The sequence below is a fragment of the Rhincodon typus genome, chromosome 2 (assembly GCF_021869965.1).
Source record: "Rhincodon typus isolate 14 chromosome 2, sRhiTyp1.1, whole genome shotgun sequence".
Lineage (NCBI taxonomy): Eukaryota > Metazoa > Chordata > Chondrichthyes > Orectolobiformes > Rhincodontidae > Rhincodon > Rhincodon typus.
In genome coordinates this window covers 35,263,479-35,279,209 of record NC_063333.1, presented here as the reverse complement: position 1 = coordinate 35,279,209, position 15,731 = coordinate 35,263,479, and the positions used below count along the sequence as shown (strand labels likewise).

At 41.4% G+C, this 15,731-nt stretch overlaps 1 protein-coding gene across 13 annotated transcripts in view; it reads right to left on the bottom strand.

Annotated features, from left to right (window-relative positions):
• The window catches only part of abi1a (abl-interactor 1a), a 104,604-nt gene that overhangs the window by 20,365 nt on the left and 68,508 nt on the right, over positions 1–15,731 (bottom strand). For 7 of the 13 annotated variants that reach the window (XM_020531233.2, XM_048611620.1, XM_048611578.1 and 4 more), the window contains exons 4-6: positions 4,411–4,425; positions 3,390–3,490; positions 1,972–2,118 (exon numbers count right to left, since the gene is read on the bottom strand). In XM_020531233.2, coding sequence (XP_020386822.1) covers positions 1,972–2,118; positions 3,390–3,490; positions 4,411–4,425 — 263 coding nt within the window. The remainder of the gene's footprint in view (positions 1–1,971; positions 2,119–3,389; positions 3,491–4,410; positions 4,426–15,731) is intronic. The other 6 variants (XM_048611574.1, XM_048611587.1, XM_048611592.1 and 3 more) reach the window with 1 other exon arrangement.

Below are 15,731 nucleotides of genomic sequence, written 5' to 3'. Positions count from 1 at the left end.
AGAAGGGTCTAGGCCTGAAACATCAGCCTTCCTGCTCCTCTGATGCTGCTTGGCCTGCTGTGTTCATCCAGCTCTACACCTTGTTATCTCAGATTCTCCAGCATCTACAGTTCCTACTATCTCTGTCCCATTCAGGTTCCTCCTTATCCATTGCACATGTTCAAATGAGGCCAACTTCGACAAGAGGGCCTCGGAAAAGTCCACTTCTTCCTCAACCTACGATACTGGGGAAATCTTTGTCAACAGGACCCTCCAGCGGGTACGACCCATCTCCTGCACTTCTGCCCTCCCCCTCGCTCTTCCCTCCTGCAACAGCAATACGGTTTCCCTTGTCTTTACCGACCAACAACATCCACAGCCGGAAGATCACATGCCATTTCCACCACCTCCAGACACATTCGTCCTCTCTTCCCCTCCCCCACCAGACCCATTCCCTCCCGGACACCCTGGACCACTTTTCCTTCACCTCTAAAACCTTCCTACAGTCCCACTGCACCTTCCCCTGCAACACCTGCCCATTTACCTCCTCCTTCCCCAGTATCCAGGGCTCAAACATACCTTCGAGGTGAAGCAACACTTCACCTGCACTACCCAGAATCTGGTCTCCTCTACATTGGAGAAATGAAACGTAGTCTGGCTGACTGCTTTGCAGAATGCCTACATTCTGCTCACAAAAAAGACACTGAGCTTCCAATTGCCTGCCACTTTAACACACTACCCTGTTCCCTAGCCAACGTCTATCTATCTCTGGCTTGCTGCAGTGTCCCAGTAAAGCTCAACACAAGCTGGAAGAACAACACTTCATTTTCTGTTTGGGGACCTTGCAACCCTCCAGACTCAATAACGAGTTCAATAATTTTAGGGCCTAAGCTGTCCCATGGCCTAACCCCCTACCCCACACACCAGGCCTTGTCATCATATAGCCTGCCATGACACACCACCTGTTAGTCACTAACAGTCCCCATTAACAGCTATTCACCCTCCTAGCCAGTTATCATCAACTCCTTTGTCTTTCCCAGCTACCGTCAGTTCTGAGGAAGGGTCACTGGACCTGAAATGTTAACTGACTTTTTTTCCTTCACAGATGCTGCCAGACTTGGTAAGCTTTTCCAGCAACTTCTGTTTCTGTTCCTGACTTCCAGCATCTTTCAGGTTTTTATTGGAATGTTTGTGTTGAATAGAGAAAAAAAATTTACTCATAAGCAGAATTACTAAAAAAAGGTGCCCACGAACATCTGCATTCACGATGCTCAAACGAGCAACACTCTGCAATTCATATTATCCAAGCCTTGTTATAGAGTCAGATGTACGGCACAGAAACAGACCCTTCATTCCAACTCACCCATGCTGACCAGATATCCTAAATTAATCTAGTCCCATTTACCAGCATTTGGCCCATATCCCTCTAAAACCTTCCTATTCATAAAGCCATCCAGATGGCTTGGAGATGTTGTAATTGTACCAGGCTCCACCACTTCTTCTAGCAGCTCATTCTGTATATGCACCATACTCTGCATGGGAAAAGTTCTCCTAGGTCCCTTTTAAATCTTCCCCTCTCACTAAACCTATGCCCTCTAGTTTTGGACTCACCTACCCTGGAGAAAAGATCTGGACTATTCACCCTATCCATGCCCCTCATGATTTTATAATCCCCGATAAGGTTACTCCTCAGCCTCCAACACTCCAAGGAAATTAGCCCCAGCCTTTTCAGCCTCTTGCATATAAACAGATTGTTTAGCTATCTGACAAGTAGTTAATGGAGAAAATTTTTTGGAATCTGTGAACATCCCCACCTGTGACCTCATGGTGGAGGGCAAATCATTGAGGAAATAGCTGAAGTCTGGGTTGAGAATACAACTAGTACAGTTATCAATGTAAATATAGAATTAAAGCAGATCTAACCTCCATTATCCTGACTAATAATGGTGTCTCCTTATAAAAGGAGGAATACTGACTCGAGAAAGCAGTTACCTGTGAGTTCTTGGTCTTTGATTCAATGATGCTGTTCTCATAGGGCTTTGCTGGTTTGCAACCACATTCCTAGCAGGACTGGTCATGTAATCATTAGGAATAACAGGTGGCTTGACTGGCTCTAATGTTTTGTAGGGAGTGTTCCTTCTGAAGATACAAGAAAAAGTACTTCACGTTGCATGAAAAATGAGTAAGTTTCAGCACACAAGCAGCTATGAATCAGACACTGCCCACATTAGCTTTAGTTGTAGCAAATCATCCTTCATGTTCTCCATATGACTCAACTTAGCTTTGTTATGATAATTAAAATTTGGGCCCCACCTCAGTAGAAAAGAATAAAACTGACACTAAAGAGTTAAGTTCACCTCCCCATGTGTGCTTGCAAGTCTGTGTGTAGGGGAAAAGGAGGCGAAGGAAGAGGTGGTGGTAGAGGAGGAGAGGGGGGAGAAAAAAAACAGCAATGCTCCCTCTAATTTGCAAGGCTGCACTGCCATTCTGCAGTTCCTCCCAGGTTCCACGCACATTCACTGGTGGGCCATAGCATGGACTTCCGGTTTCGGAAGTTGCTGTCTTGTGCAGACCTTGGAGGTCTACGCACTGAAAATCAAAACAATTAGAGGGAGCACCGGGGGGCGGGGGGGGAAGGAAGAGAGAGAGAGAAGTCCCTTGGCCTCATGTCGTGTATAATTCTATTTTGCCAAGACCTTTGCTTGTTGCAGGAATTCTCATTTTCCAATAACATCAAGTTGCATTTACTTCCTGCTCATTTATGGGAGGTACAGGTGTGGGAAAGTATTCATTTCGGACCAAAAACATCCAACAACGCAGAAGTGAAATACAGGTTAACACTCTCTGGAGTACTATTTGTTCATGGCTAAATTTAAGTTAAGTTTTCACCAACTAAAGAATCCATTTCTATTCTATGTTGCCACTAAATTTACATGTTAACTAAAACAAAGTGTAGGAGAAGCTCAGCAGATATTGCAGTATCTAAATCAGTGAGGGAAGAAAAGCAAAGTTAACATTTCTTGTCCAGTGATAAAGGACTGCTGGGTTCCCAACAATTTGTTTCAAAATTCTAGCATCCACAGTCCTTTGTTCTTGTTTAATGAATTCCAAATCCGCATCATATTCATATTTATGTATAGAACTGAACATTTCAAACCAGAATGAAAAAAACTTTCCCTCACCTTGAAAAAGTAGTTGATAAGGTTCAACTTGACAGTTTCTAACAGCTTGTTTTAAATGAAAATACATTCACATCATAAATATAAGCAACACTATCAACTAAAATATGTCAATGACCTAAAACTAAATATCTTTCTTGTGATACATTATTGAATTATGTACAAAGTCTTGCCATAAAAAGACTGAATTCATATTCAACCTAGCTTTCCCATTAAAAGGAAACAGCATACCCTAATGTTCCACGTCCAGACATTGGGGGACTTGGTGGCTTTTGTGTCGGTGGGTTTGTCCTAGTGAGTGTACCAGTTTTTGAAGGCTGGTTATTTCCATGCTGCAACAAAAATAAATTGCATTTTAAGTACATATTCTTGTGAAAGGAGGTGCAATAAATTATAAATATTACTATCAGTAAAATGAAGTCCAATATCTAATATCGGTTGGTTTATGAAAATGATAGCTCAGTACAAACCAGTTCAACTCCCTAAAGACAGTCAGCTTATTTGGATCATAGCAGCTCAAAAACCTACAAAAGGCACAGGCTTTGAATCCAATCTACTCTAAAATAGCCCCATTGATTTCAGCCAGGCTGGAAGAAAGAGCATAATAATGGCCTCCAACACAGTAACCACCTAAGGGGAGGGAGGGGAGATTATCAGATGAGGATATGATTGATCTTAGCTGTACTACATCATCAGCATCTCAATATCTGACATCAAAGCAGAAAAAGAAAGATTATTTGCCAGTTGAGTAAGAACTGCCTATGACCAGCTTCAAATGAACCATATCTCAGTAGGAAACTACAGTAAATTTAGGACTTCCCAGATACTACCATAAAATGCAATAAATACAAAACCACAGAATTTTAAAATTACAATTAAAAAAAGTGTTAAATAATGTGTTTAGACATTTTTGTAAAAATGTTTCTTGTATAGCATGCTTACAATAACATTCCACTTGAAAATTTGGTATTATCTTGGTAAGATTTGCCACAAGACACTCCAAAGAAATCTGGGAAACCCCAAAAAGATTTACTACACAACTACCAAACCCCCCTCAATTCCACTTAGTGGATCAATGACATAGCTCATACAGACCACCTACAATCATAACCATTAGAATACACTTAGATAAACTATTGTTGTATGTTTACTGTTGCACCAAAAAAATAGAAAATACATTAAACACATTGAAATTTCACCAATTACTATTTCTACCAAAGGTGCACTACAAAGAGGAAATTGTTCATCTTACCTTGGCTTTAAGCCACTTAAGGTTGCCAAAAAAAGGGAAGAAAAATAAAGTAACAATTAACCACATAGAAAAGTTGAAACAAATTCAGTACAGAAACTCAGTGAAATGTTTGTACTTACATAGTTACTACACCATTAAATTGTGGTGCCATGTTTGCTTATTAACAAGTCAGGCTGTTGAGGTGCTAGAAACAATTAGGCTCCTCTTCAATTAACACAAGACAAACATCCCTACTCTTATAGGCAAAATACAGCAGATGCTGGAAATCTGAAAAAAAAGGAATGCTGAGAAACTCAGCAGTTCTGGCAGCATGTGTGCCAGAAATATAGTTAACACCAAGTCTGGTACGACATTTCCTCAAAAGTGCTAATTCTTCTATAGACTCATACCGCATTGGAACTGTTAACTGCTTCTCTCTCCACAGATGCTGCCATTCCTACTCTTTGTTACTCAGGACAAGTTGACACAAACACCAACTGACAATTTGATTTAATGCAAATCCATAAACTATCTTGAGAGCAACTTAATTTTGCAGATGTAAAACAACAGCCAATGTGCGGACCATCAGCAGCTGCCCCTCAATTCGAGAAAGAAACATATCACTGAGTAGATGTCAATCATGGGTTTTCACATAACTGAACGGCAGCTCACTGGGCACAAACAACTTCCTACAAAGTAGTGGATTCTAAAGTGCAGAATTTGCTTCGGCTTCTCCATTTCTACCACTGTCTAGTCATTAGGACTCAACTGTGATGGAGCTTGATAGCCAAGTTATGTCTTCATAGTCCTACCAGACCATGGGCTGCCCTGAGCAATTGGTGGTGGTTTAACCTGAGGGTCACCACACCTCAGGCGAAGGAAGACACTGAGAAGGACAGTCCTTCATGGTAAAGTAAAGAAAGGTAAAGGAAGCTGAATCGACCAAGGTCACAGGTATGAACACAGCTGACTAAAATTAAATTGGTGTTTGTTGAATGCTTAAAAAGGAGGGACTGTTGTTTCAGCAGTACGTCTGAGCCTCTCTGAGCAAGGAGACCCAAGTTCAAGTCCCAACTGCTCCAGAGATATTTATTAACATCTCTGAACAGGTTCATCAGAAAATATCTAGAGTGTTTAAAGAGCAGGACTCTTGAGGTGCAAAGGTTATGTCCCCATCTCTGAGCCAGGACACCTGGCTTCAAGCCCCACCTGCCCCAGGGGTGTGTAATAACATCTCTGAACAGTTGATTAGAAAACAATGACTGCTTAATCCAGACACTATGCAAATCTAACACAGGCAGAGTGCATTAAAATCTGCTAACTATTTGGGCTGGCACCAGGTAGTTCAATAGTTACAATTTGCCAATTCTGGCTCATCTAACAAGCAGAGTTAAAACACTGCTACATAATCTTATGTTCCTAAAGACTCCTAAAGCATATCAGATCCAAAATGACTGAAGAATAAACATGTCAGGTACTGTTCAACACATTGAAGCCCAAATTGAATTATTCCCTGGATCTGTTATCGAGGCTTCAGTCTTCCACTACCCCAGCCTGGTCAGTGAATCACTCATAACTAATGTTCCCTCTAAAGATGGATAGCCTTGCAGCAATCAAATATCTCATGAGCAGGCTGCACATAAATTAGCTGTTAAGTCATAGCACAGCCATAAAAAGCAGCAATGGCACCAAACAAAATCACCTGTGCACTGCTTTTAAAAAAGTTTAGCAAGTCCATTGGTTAAGACTACTGCTAAAAACAAATATTGAAGATCTGAGTAGAAGTCACTCAGCCAGCCTACTCCACATTTCAATACAATCATTCAAATCAGTACCCTGTCTCCACTTTCTCCCCATACCATTTGGCCCCATTGGCCCCATCAGCCCCAAGAACTACATCCAACTCCTTAAAGAGATTCAATGTTTTGGCCTCAATCACTTTGTGACAGAGAATTTCAGTGACACCACTGTGGGTGAAGACTTTTCTGCTCAGATAGGGCGAGTAAATTTGCATACACTACTTCAGGTGAGGTGTCACCAAGGCCCTGTAACAACTGCAGCAAGATATCCCTGCTCCTGCAATCAAATCCTGTGAATTGTAGCATAACATTTGCCTTCTTCACCACCTGCTGCACTGCATACTTGCTTTCAGCAACTGGTGTAGAAAACCATCCAGGCCTCTGTGCATATCACCTTTGCCCAAATCAACCAACATTCAGGTAATCGGCTTTCTGGTTTTGGGACCAAAATGAATCTCACATTTATGCACATTTTACTTAGTCTGCCAAGTAACAGCCCACTCGACTTGTCCAAATCACACCGAATTATCTCGGGATCCTCCTCATACATGTCCCTCCCATCCAGCTTTATCTCATCTGCAAATTTGGACATATTTTATTTTGTTCCCACAACTAAATCATTAGTATATATTGTGAATAGCTGAAGTCAAGCAGAGGTGCCTGTGACACCCAATCAATATTGGTCATCACTCAAAAAAAGTCTATTTATTCCTATTATTTACCATCTGCCAACCAGTTTTCTATCCATGTCAGTACACAACCCTCAAACCCATGCACTTTAAATGGTTTGTGCTAATCTCTTATAGGCTTCCAAAAGCCTGAGTAAACCACATCCACTGGCTCCCCCACATTGTCTCGACTGATTGCACAAAGTCAGAGCCAAAACATGGAAACAGATCTTTCAGTCCAAATAGTCCATGCTATGTTCCCAAACTAAACTAGTTCTACTTGCTTGCGTTTGGCCCACATCCCTCTAAACCTTTCCTATTCACACACCTATCCAAATGTCTTTTGGACATTATAACTGTACTTACATCTACGATTTCCTCTGGCAGTTCATTCCACACGCTCACCACCCTGTCTGGAAAAGCTGCCCCTCAGGTCCTGTTTAAATCTTTCTCCTCATGCTTTAATAATATGACCCTCACTTTGAACTCCCCTTAGGGAAGAGATCGTTGCTATTTACCTTATCTATGCCCCTCGTGATTTTATAAATCTCTTGAAGGTCACCCCTCAGCCTCCTATGCTCCAGTGAAAAAAGTACCAGCCTATCCAGCCTCTGCTTAAAACTCAAACCCTCTTTGTTAATTAAAGCATGCTCAGACTGAAAAGCTGCACTTGCCTTAATAGGACTTGACTGGCAACTCATGTGGTGCAACTGTAGTGTCCTTACTTCTGAAGGAGAAGTCTCAGGTTGAAATCTCTTTTGCACCAGAGGTGTGTAAAACATCTTTGAACAGGTTGCTTAGAAAATATCTAGGCCACTTTTAATTCAAACCAACCAGGCAACCCATCATTGAAAGCAGAACTGCATCAAAGCTCATGTCAAAAGTACTCTTCAGATTTTCAATAAAAAGCCAAATTACAAAGCCTACCCTCCCTGTCCAAGTTAAATGATATCTTTTGAATGACTTTAAATTGAGTTCTAATTAAAATATTTTGAAGTCTAATTAGAGGACCAAAACCATAAAGTGCAATCCATTCTGTATATTTGAATGGTGAAATTATGCCTGCCAAACAAAAGAGATGGAAACAAGCAATGCAAGACTGAAGCAAGCACTTGAAGTAGCAGTTACCAAGTTGAGCTCTTGCCAACAGCGGTCACATGGCTATGAAGTGATTTCATATTTACTAATGTAAATATTTAATTGCATAGCCACTAAATGATTAATTGATTCTGTGGACAATTTAATTATACCTCTAAATATAGACCAAACTATTAAAAACGTTGCCTCACATGGTACTAACTGCAGGGGAAAATAAAGTTTTTTGAAATGATTCAGGTCAATTAGAACTGTTCAAAGAGCAAAAATTAATATTTTCAGTCTGCTATAAGCTCTGCCTTAAATATTAATGCTACTGTTCTCTCCAGATGCTGACTGCCCTGCTGAGCAATTATGGTGCTATTTGGTGTTTCGGATTTCTAGCGGTGATTTTTTTCCGCTTCAAAGTCCATTGTTGTTTCATTTTAATGTACAGCATTACAAAACACTTCAAGATTGTGATTGCTCCAGAGGAAATTTGTATAGCTGATACATGCTCATCCAGCAAAGCTAGAATTGTGCACAAACAGGTTTCCACACGCACTATAATTCACTAGTCAAATTCAAAAGTGAATCACTGACCAAGGGCAAACCCACAGTTCAGCCCTTCTGGTTCAAGAGGAAAAATAATGCAGATCAGAAGAACATCACATGGATTTGTAAGTTGGTCTCTGTCAGCAACAAATCATTGAGTCAAATCAATGGCAAAGTAATGGTAGGCTTCATGCAGTGTAGGCAAAACGATGTAAAAATGAAGCCAATGTACAGGCAGCTGAAAGCAGCAAAACTTAAAAAAGGGCATAAATTTTAAATTACTGACTAAATAACAGGTCAGCCACTAGAAGTATAGTCCAACAGCCTGAGGTTCTTCTTGCTCTTAACCAAATCCTACAGGACCTTAGTCATATTCATCCATCAAAATTTGAAAACTACAAATAGCCAGTCACCTGCTATATTCAAGATACATACAGTATTTTGAGTTTCAGATTAATTAAATCAGCCCATTTTATTGCCTAGTTCCCAAGAACAACAGAGACTGCACTTCCACTACTGTGCACACTTACAAGGTACCAATTGACAATGCTGCTCGGTCAATGCAACTATCCAGGTCTGTGATTCTATAGGACAGTTGCAGAAGAATGTAGCTGAAGTCCACACAAGCTTGAACTTTAATTTGCACTATTAATAAAATTACAATGAAAGGGTCTTATATAATTACTATTGCCAATTTTACAGCAGATTTAGACTTTGTCAACAGTAAGGAACATTGTATTTCCATTAGTCAAAAAGAAATGGAAGATCAAATTATAAACCAGGAAGAAATCTCAAAGAATTTGGAATATATTCAGGAACAGCAGTGGCTCAGTGGTTAGCACCGAATCAGAGATAGTAGGAACTGCAGATGCTGGAGAATCCGAGACAACAAGGTGCAGGGCTGGATGAACACAGCAGGCCAAGCAGCATCATAGGAACCCTGCAGCCCAATGGTATCAATGTGGATTTCACAAGTTTCAAAATCTCCCCTCCCCCCACCGCATCCCAAAACCAGTCCAACTCGTCCCTGCCTCCCTAACCTGTTCTTCCTCCCACCTATCCCCCCCTCCTCCCACCTCAAGCCGCACCTCCATCTCCTACCGACCAACCTCATCCCGCGCCCTTGACCTGACCTATCCCCTTCCTAACTCCCTACCTACACTCACCTTTCCTGGCCCCATCCCCGCCTCTTCGACCTGTTTGTTTCCTCTCCACCTATCCTCTCCTCTATCCTTCTTCTATCCGCCTCCCACTCTCTCCCTATTTATTTCAAAACCCCCTTCCCCTCCCCCTTTTCTGATGAAGGGTCTAGGCCCGAAACGTCAGCCTCTCTGCTCCTATGATGCTGCTTGGCCTGCTGTGTTCATCCAGCCCTGCACCTTGTTGTCTCAGTGGTTAGCACTGCTGCCTCGCAGCACCAGGAACCCAGGTTCAATTCCGCCCTCAGGCGACGGTCTGTGTGGAGTTTGCACATTCTCCCCATGTTTGCGTGGGTTTCCTCCTGGTGCTCCAGTTTCCTCCCACAGTCCAAAGATGTGCAAGCTAGATGGATTGGACATGCTTAAATTGATCACACTGTTCGTGGATGTGTAGGTTAGGTGGGCTATAGGGGGATGGGTCTGTGTGGGATGCTCTGAGCGTTGGTGTGGACTTGTTGGGCCAAAGGGCCTGTTTCCACACTGTAGGAAGTCTATCATCTGATTCCATATTGTGATTTTCTTCAACTCCTTGTCAGCTGAAGGCCATGTGAAAAGCAACAGAATACAAGGAAAAAAAATTTGCTCTTTCTGGTGTTCTAGTTTCCTTGCCACCTCTCACATATAGACCAACCAGATATCCTAAATAAACCTAGTCCCATTTGCCAGCATTTGGCCCATATCCCTCTAAAACCTTTCTTTCTATTCATATAGCCATCCAGATGCCTTTTAAATGTTGTAATTGTACCAGGCTCCTCTTACTTCCTCCAGCACTCATTCCATACAGGCACCACCCTTTGCATGAAAGGGACCCTTAGGTCCCTTTCAAATCTTTCCTCTCATCTTAAACATATGTATGCCCTCTAGTTTGGGGCTCCCATACACCAGGGAAAAGACCTTGTCTATTTATCCTATTCATGCCCCTTGTGATTTTATAAACCTCTATAAAGGTCACTCCTTAGCCTCTGATACTCCAGGGAAAACAGTCCCAGTCTATTCAGCCTCTCCCTAATCTCAAACCTTCCAATCCCAGCAACACCTTTGTAAATCTTGTCTGACCCCTTTCAAGTTTCACAACATCCTTCCTACAGCAGGGAGGCTAAAATTGCATGCAGTATTCCAATAGTGGCCAAACCAATCTCCTGCAACATGACCTCCCAACTCCTATATTCAATGCACTGGTGAATAAAAGAAAGCATACCAAACACCGTCTTCTCTATCCTATCTCCCTGTGACTCCACTTTCAAGTAAAGTATGAACCTGCAGTCCAGTCTCTTTGTTCAGCCACACTCCCCAGGACCTTTATCATTAAGTCCTGCCCTGATGTGCCTTTCCAAAATGCAGCACCTCATTTATCTAAATTAAAACTCCATCTGCCACTCCTCAACCCATTGGCCCATTTGATCAAGGTCCCATTGTAGTCTGAGGTAAACTTCTTTACTGTGCACTAAATTTTCAATTTTGGAGTCAGCTGCAAACTAACCGTACCTGCTATGTTCACATCCAAATCATTTATGTAAAAGTGATGAAAAGCTGTGAACCCAGCATTGATCCTTGCAGCACATCGCTGGTCAGAGGCCTCCAGTCTGAAAAGCAACCCTCCACCACCACCCTTGGTCACTTACCTTCAAGCCAGTTTTGTAGCTAAATGGCTACTTCTCCCTCTATTCCATGTGATCTAACCATGCTGACCAGTCTACCATGAGGAACCTTGTCATATAGATCACATCTACTGCTCTGCCCCATCAATCCTCGGCTACATCTTCAAAAAAACAGAAGTTTGAGAGAGACAATTTCCCACACACAAAGCCATGCTGACTATCCTTAATCAGTCCTTGCTTCTCCAAAGACATGCAAATCCTCTCCTTCAGGACTCCCGCCAACAATTTACCATCAATGTCAGGCGCACCGGTCTACAGTTCCCTTTTTCTTACCACCTTTCTTAAACAGACGCACCACATTAGCCAACCTCCAGTCTTCTGGCAACTCACCTGAGGCAATCAAAAGGTACAAATATCTCAGCAAAGGGCCCAGCAATCACTTCCCTTGCTTCCCACAGAATTCTAGACTATGCCTGATCAGGTCCTGGAGATTTATCCACCTTTATGCATTAAGATTTCCAGCACCTTCTCTGTTTAATGGTCACTTTTCAAGATGTCACTATTTACTTCTCCATGTTAGCTATATCATTCTCCACAGTAAACACTTCAGTGACAGTCATTCACTTGCCTATTGCTGCTGCTTTCTTGTTCCATTTTAATATATCAAGTTCCCTTTCTTTCAGCTTAGAGAACAATTCAGATTTAAAAACATGATTCACGTAAGATTTCTCTGAAGAGCTCCTTGCTCCAGACGAATCTCTAGTTATCTGCCAACTTCCTTGATCCATGAGGATATCTCCTTTATGAAGCAACGAATGAGGTGCACTGTTCTGTACTAAGTCAGCAGAAATAAGACTCAACTTGATTCACTATAATTAACAGTAAGATGCAAGTATTTTCTCAAAGTACCATTCTTGATTCTCTCTCAAAGGGATGGGTGCAGCACATTTCTGCCAACAGATTGTTGATCTGCGTTCTTGCCATTAGTTTGTATGTCACTGCAATTAGATTGCTTTGAAAGCAATCAGAAGCAGAGTCAGATTTAATCTTGGCATTTCCTTTCTGAATTGTGCAGTGCAAGATGTCAAAATTCACATCAGGAAATGAGTTAAGGGCTGGGACTGTACAAGTCCAATTAAACTCAATTGTTCAAGCTTCAGTTGAACCCACTAAGCTAGCTCCAGTGAATACTTGCGTAAATCACTCAATATGCAATTCAAATATACATTATATTTATTCAGCATACTGGTTCTTTTACACAGCGAAATAAAATACATGGCGACAGGCAGATTTGTGTTATTCAGAGTGGGGGCATTGTTGTCTACACCAGCATTTATTGTCCATTCTTATTTACCCTGCAGATGGTGATAGACAGCTACTTTCCTGAATTCCTGCTGCCCTTGGGGTATAAAGATACCCCGTGATCTTCAGAAAGGAGCTCCATGATTTCAACCCAGAGCCAATTAAGAAATAGCAATTTAGTAGCAAATCCCACCTGCTCCAGAGATGTGTGTTAACATCTCAACAGATTGATGAAAATGTCTATTCTGAGCTGCTGCTGCAGTCATTTCCTGGGGTTGAGGTGATTAATCAACACCTATCTCTTCTGCTAAGATGATCTCCAAAGTCCCACCAGACTATAGGCTGCTCTCTAATTAGGAGAGGTAGGAGTGAAGGCTTAACCCGAGGGTCACCATGCATCAGGTGAGGGGAGAGGTTGAAAAGTACAGTCCTTAATGGTTACCTCAGCCAGAGTCAGCGTGAACCACACTTTGGTATTACCCTTTATTACAAACTAGCTGTCCAGCCAACCAAGCTAATCAACCACCCCTGTGCTAAGTATGACTCCAAACAGACTAGCATTTTCCTCCAGATTCTGATCAACTGTATCAGTTAGGGATTACAGCACAGAAGTCAGTTTAGGTTTGTGTCCCTGCCTGAAATTGGAGCTGGAGACTACAACGGTATGTCTAAGATACAGCTTAATTAGTCAGAATTAACCCACATAAAAGTCACCCTTTCACCTTGACTCTTATACCTGCTCAAATTATATTTGAAGCAATATAATCCGATATGGATCACCTTCAATTTGGTCAGTATTAACTGACAAACCAGGAGTAAATGAATAACCATGATGGTAACCATGACAGCAAGACAAACTATTTTATTTAAATTAATTATAACCAAGGTTGGGGGAGGGGAACAGAATTTGACCGGCGACTGAAAAATCTTACATAAAAACTACTTGCATGTGCGACTGCACTCGGATTTATCACTCACTGCTTATAAAGTTGCAGTGCACTTGCATCTGTACAAAAAGTGAGTGAGTATCTTGCAATATATCCACTTCACAACAAACTTCTTTAAGTGTAATCAAGCAAAACTACTGATATCTTGGACAGAATTTATTTTTGCCTTTGAGGCTGACTATTTTCATCAGTGATGGGCAAATGGAAAAGTGACCATATCAGTTAAATTTACTTCTGGATTTAAAATTGCAACCGGAGTTGGCTGAACAGTGCAGTGAAGCTTTATTTGCCTGTAGAAAATGAGTGCTTTCCTCTTGCCTCCTCTTCCCTGGTCAAAATAAAATTTGTATCTTATTTTTCCTTTTAAATTTGTACATAAAAGATAGTCATTGATAACAAGGCAGGCATTCACTGTCCATACCCAATTATCATGGATTCCCTCGCTTAAAAATCTGAATATTTCCAAGGTGGAATTAATGACAATGCCATCACTAACCCCAGAAGCAGAGATCCAAAGCTGCACAGTAGTGAAAAAAAACAGTCCACCTGTCCTAAAAGGACAATACCTCATTTTAAAAACAGCCAGTTTTTGGGCTCACCCAAAGAGGAATTAAGAGTGAAAAACATCCAAATAATTCAGGATTCATGTGATGCTTTGACCAATGCAGATTTTGATTACTAGGATCATCACGCGGGCTGACAATATCAAAGATCTGGTGTGTGATCTGTACAGTTTTCAGGATTCAGTCAAACAGAAGAAAAATAGTTGGTTAGCTCAGTTGACTGGACAGCTGGTTAAAATGATGCCAAAAGCACAAGTTCAATCCCTGCACCAGCTGAGGTTACCATAAAGCTTCAGTCTTCTCCAGAGGTGCTAACCTTCAGGTTAAACTCCACACCAGCCATCTCTAATGAGAGCAGTTTTATGGTCTTCTGGGACTACGGAGACCTTGTTACCCATACTTTCTATGCTAGAACATTCTATTTCCTCCTCAAATGAAATTTCAAGGGCAACACAGCATGTGACTCTAGGCACTAGATCAGATAGACCACATTCACAAAATGGTGAACAATGAAAGTTTGTTGCAAAATTCAAGGCAATCCACCCATTGTTGTGTCTTGGCTCTCCCACTCACACCTAAAACCATGTAAAGCTGCAAGATAGAATTTGCACAATTATAATTACAGTACCTTTCATTATAAAAGGCCGCAGTTTAAACTGGAAAACGTCTATCAAGTGTTTTGATGAAATGAGATTTAAAAATGGACTTTAATAATCTGTGCATTTCAAGAGTTGTGTCTGCCAGGGTTAATCAATTAAATCCTTACTTGAAGTGAGAAGCAGCAAGCTATTCTTATCAATGCTGCTCCATCTAGTCAAACTAATTAGGTGAACATTTCTTTGATGACTGGACAGTCTATGATACACTAGAGTTTGCAAACTGCCACAAGATATATTTATCACCACCCATAAAATAGTAAGCATGCTTAATGTTGGATAATTACTAATTCAAAGCTGATGGCACACTTCCTAAATACTTGTTGTAAATGCATAACAACTTGCAGGACACCCAGAACCTGCTGTACCAGAGAATTGTACACAGTCTCATTCTCTTCCAATAACATGTCACTTTTCTTATCTTACCAAAGGGGACAAGTTCACATTTTCCCATAATGGATTCCGTCAAACATCTGCTCACTTACTTAACCTAGCTAAATTCCTTCAAACCAGATTCTTTATATCCTCAGTACATCTAGCTGCCATACACTGTCCCGTCACCCAACTCACCTGACCGGTTGTAAAGACAAGATGTACGAGCAGATGTTAACCATTCTGTCCATGAAGTCTGCTCAGCCATTTAACATTGTATCTGGTCTCAATCCTCAATACATTCCTGCTTTATCCCCATGCTCAGGTGATTCCTTTACTTAAGAAGTGTCAGTCTTGAATATTCTTAACAAATCAACCTCAACAGTTCTCTGCAGAAAACAATTCTCTAGATTTACTACACTTGGCTCCTCATTTGCCCTAAGTGGGCATGCCCTCAAGCTGCGATTGCACCCCCGATCCTAAACTCTGCCGCAAGAAAAAACAAACAAACAATCTCTCCACACTTGTCAGGAATGGTGTATGATTCAATCAGATCATCTTGCGTTCTAAATTTTCAAAGTGCACAGTCACAACCACTCCTCGTAGGTA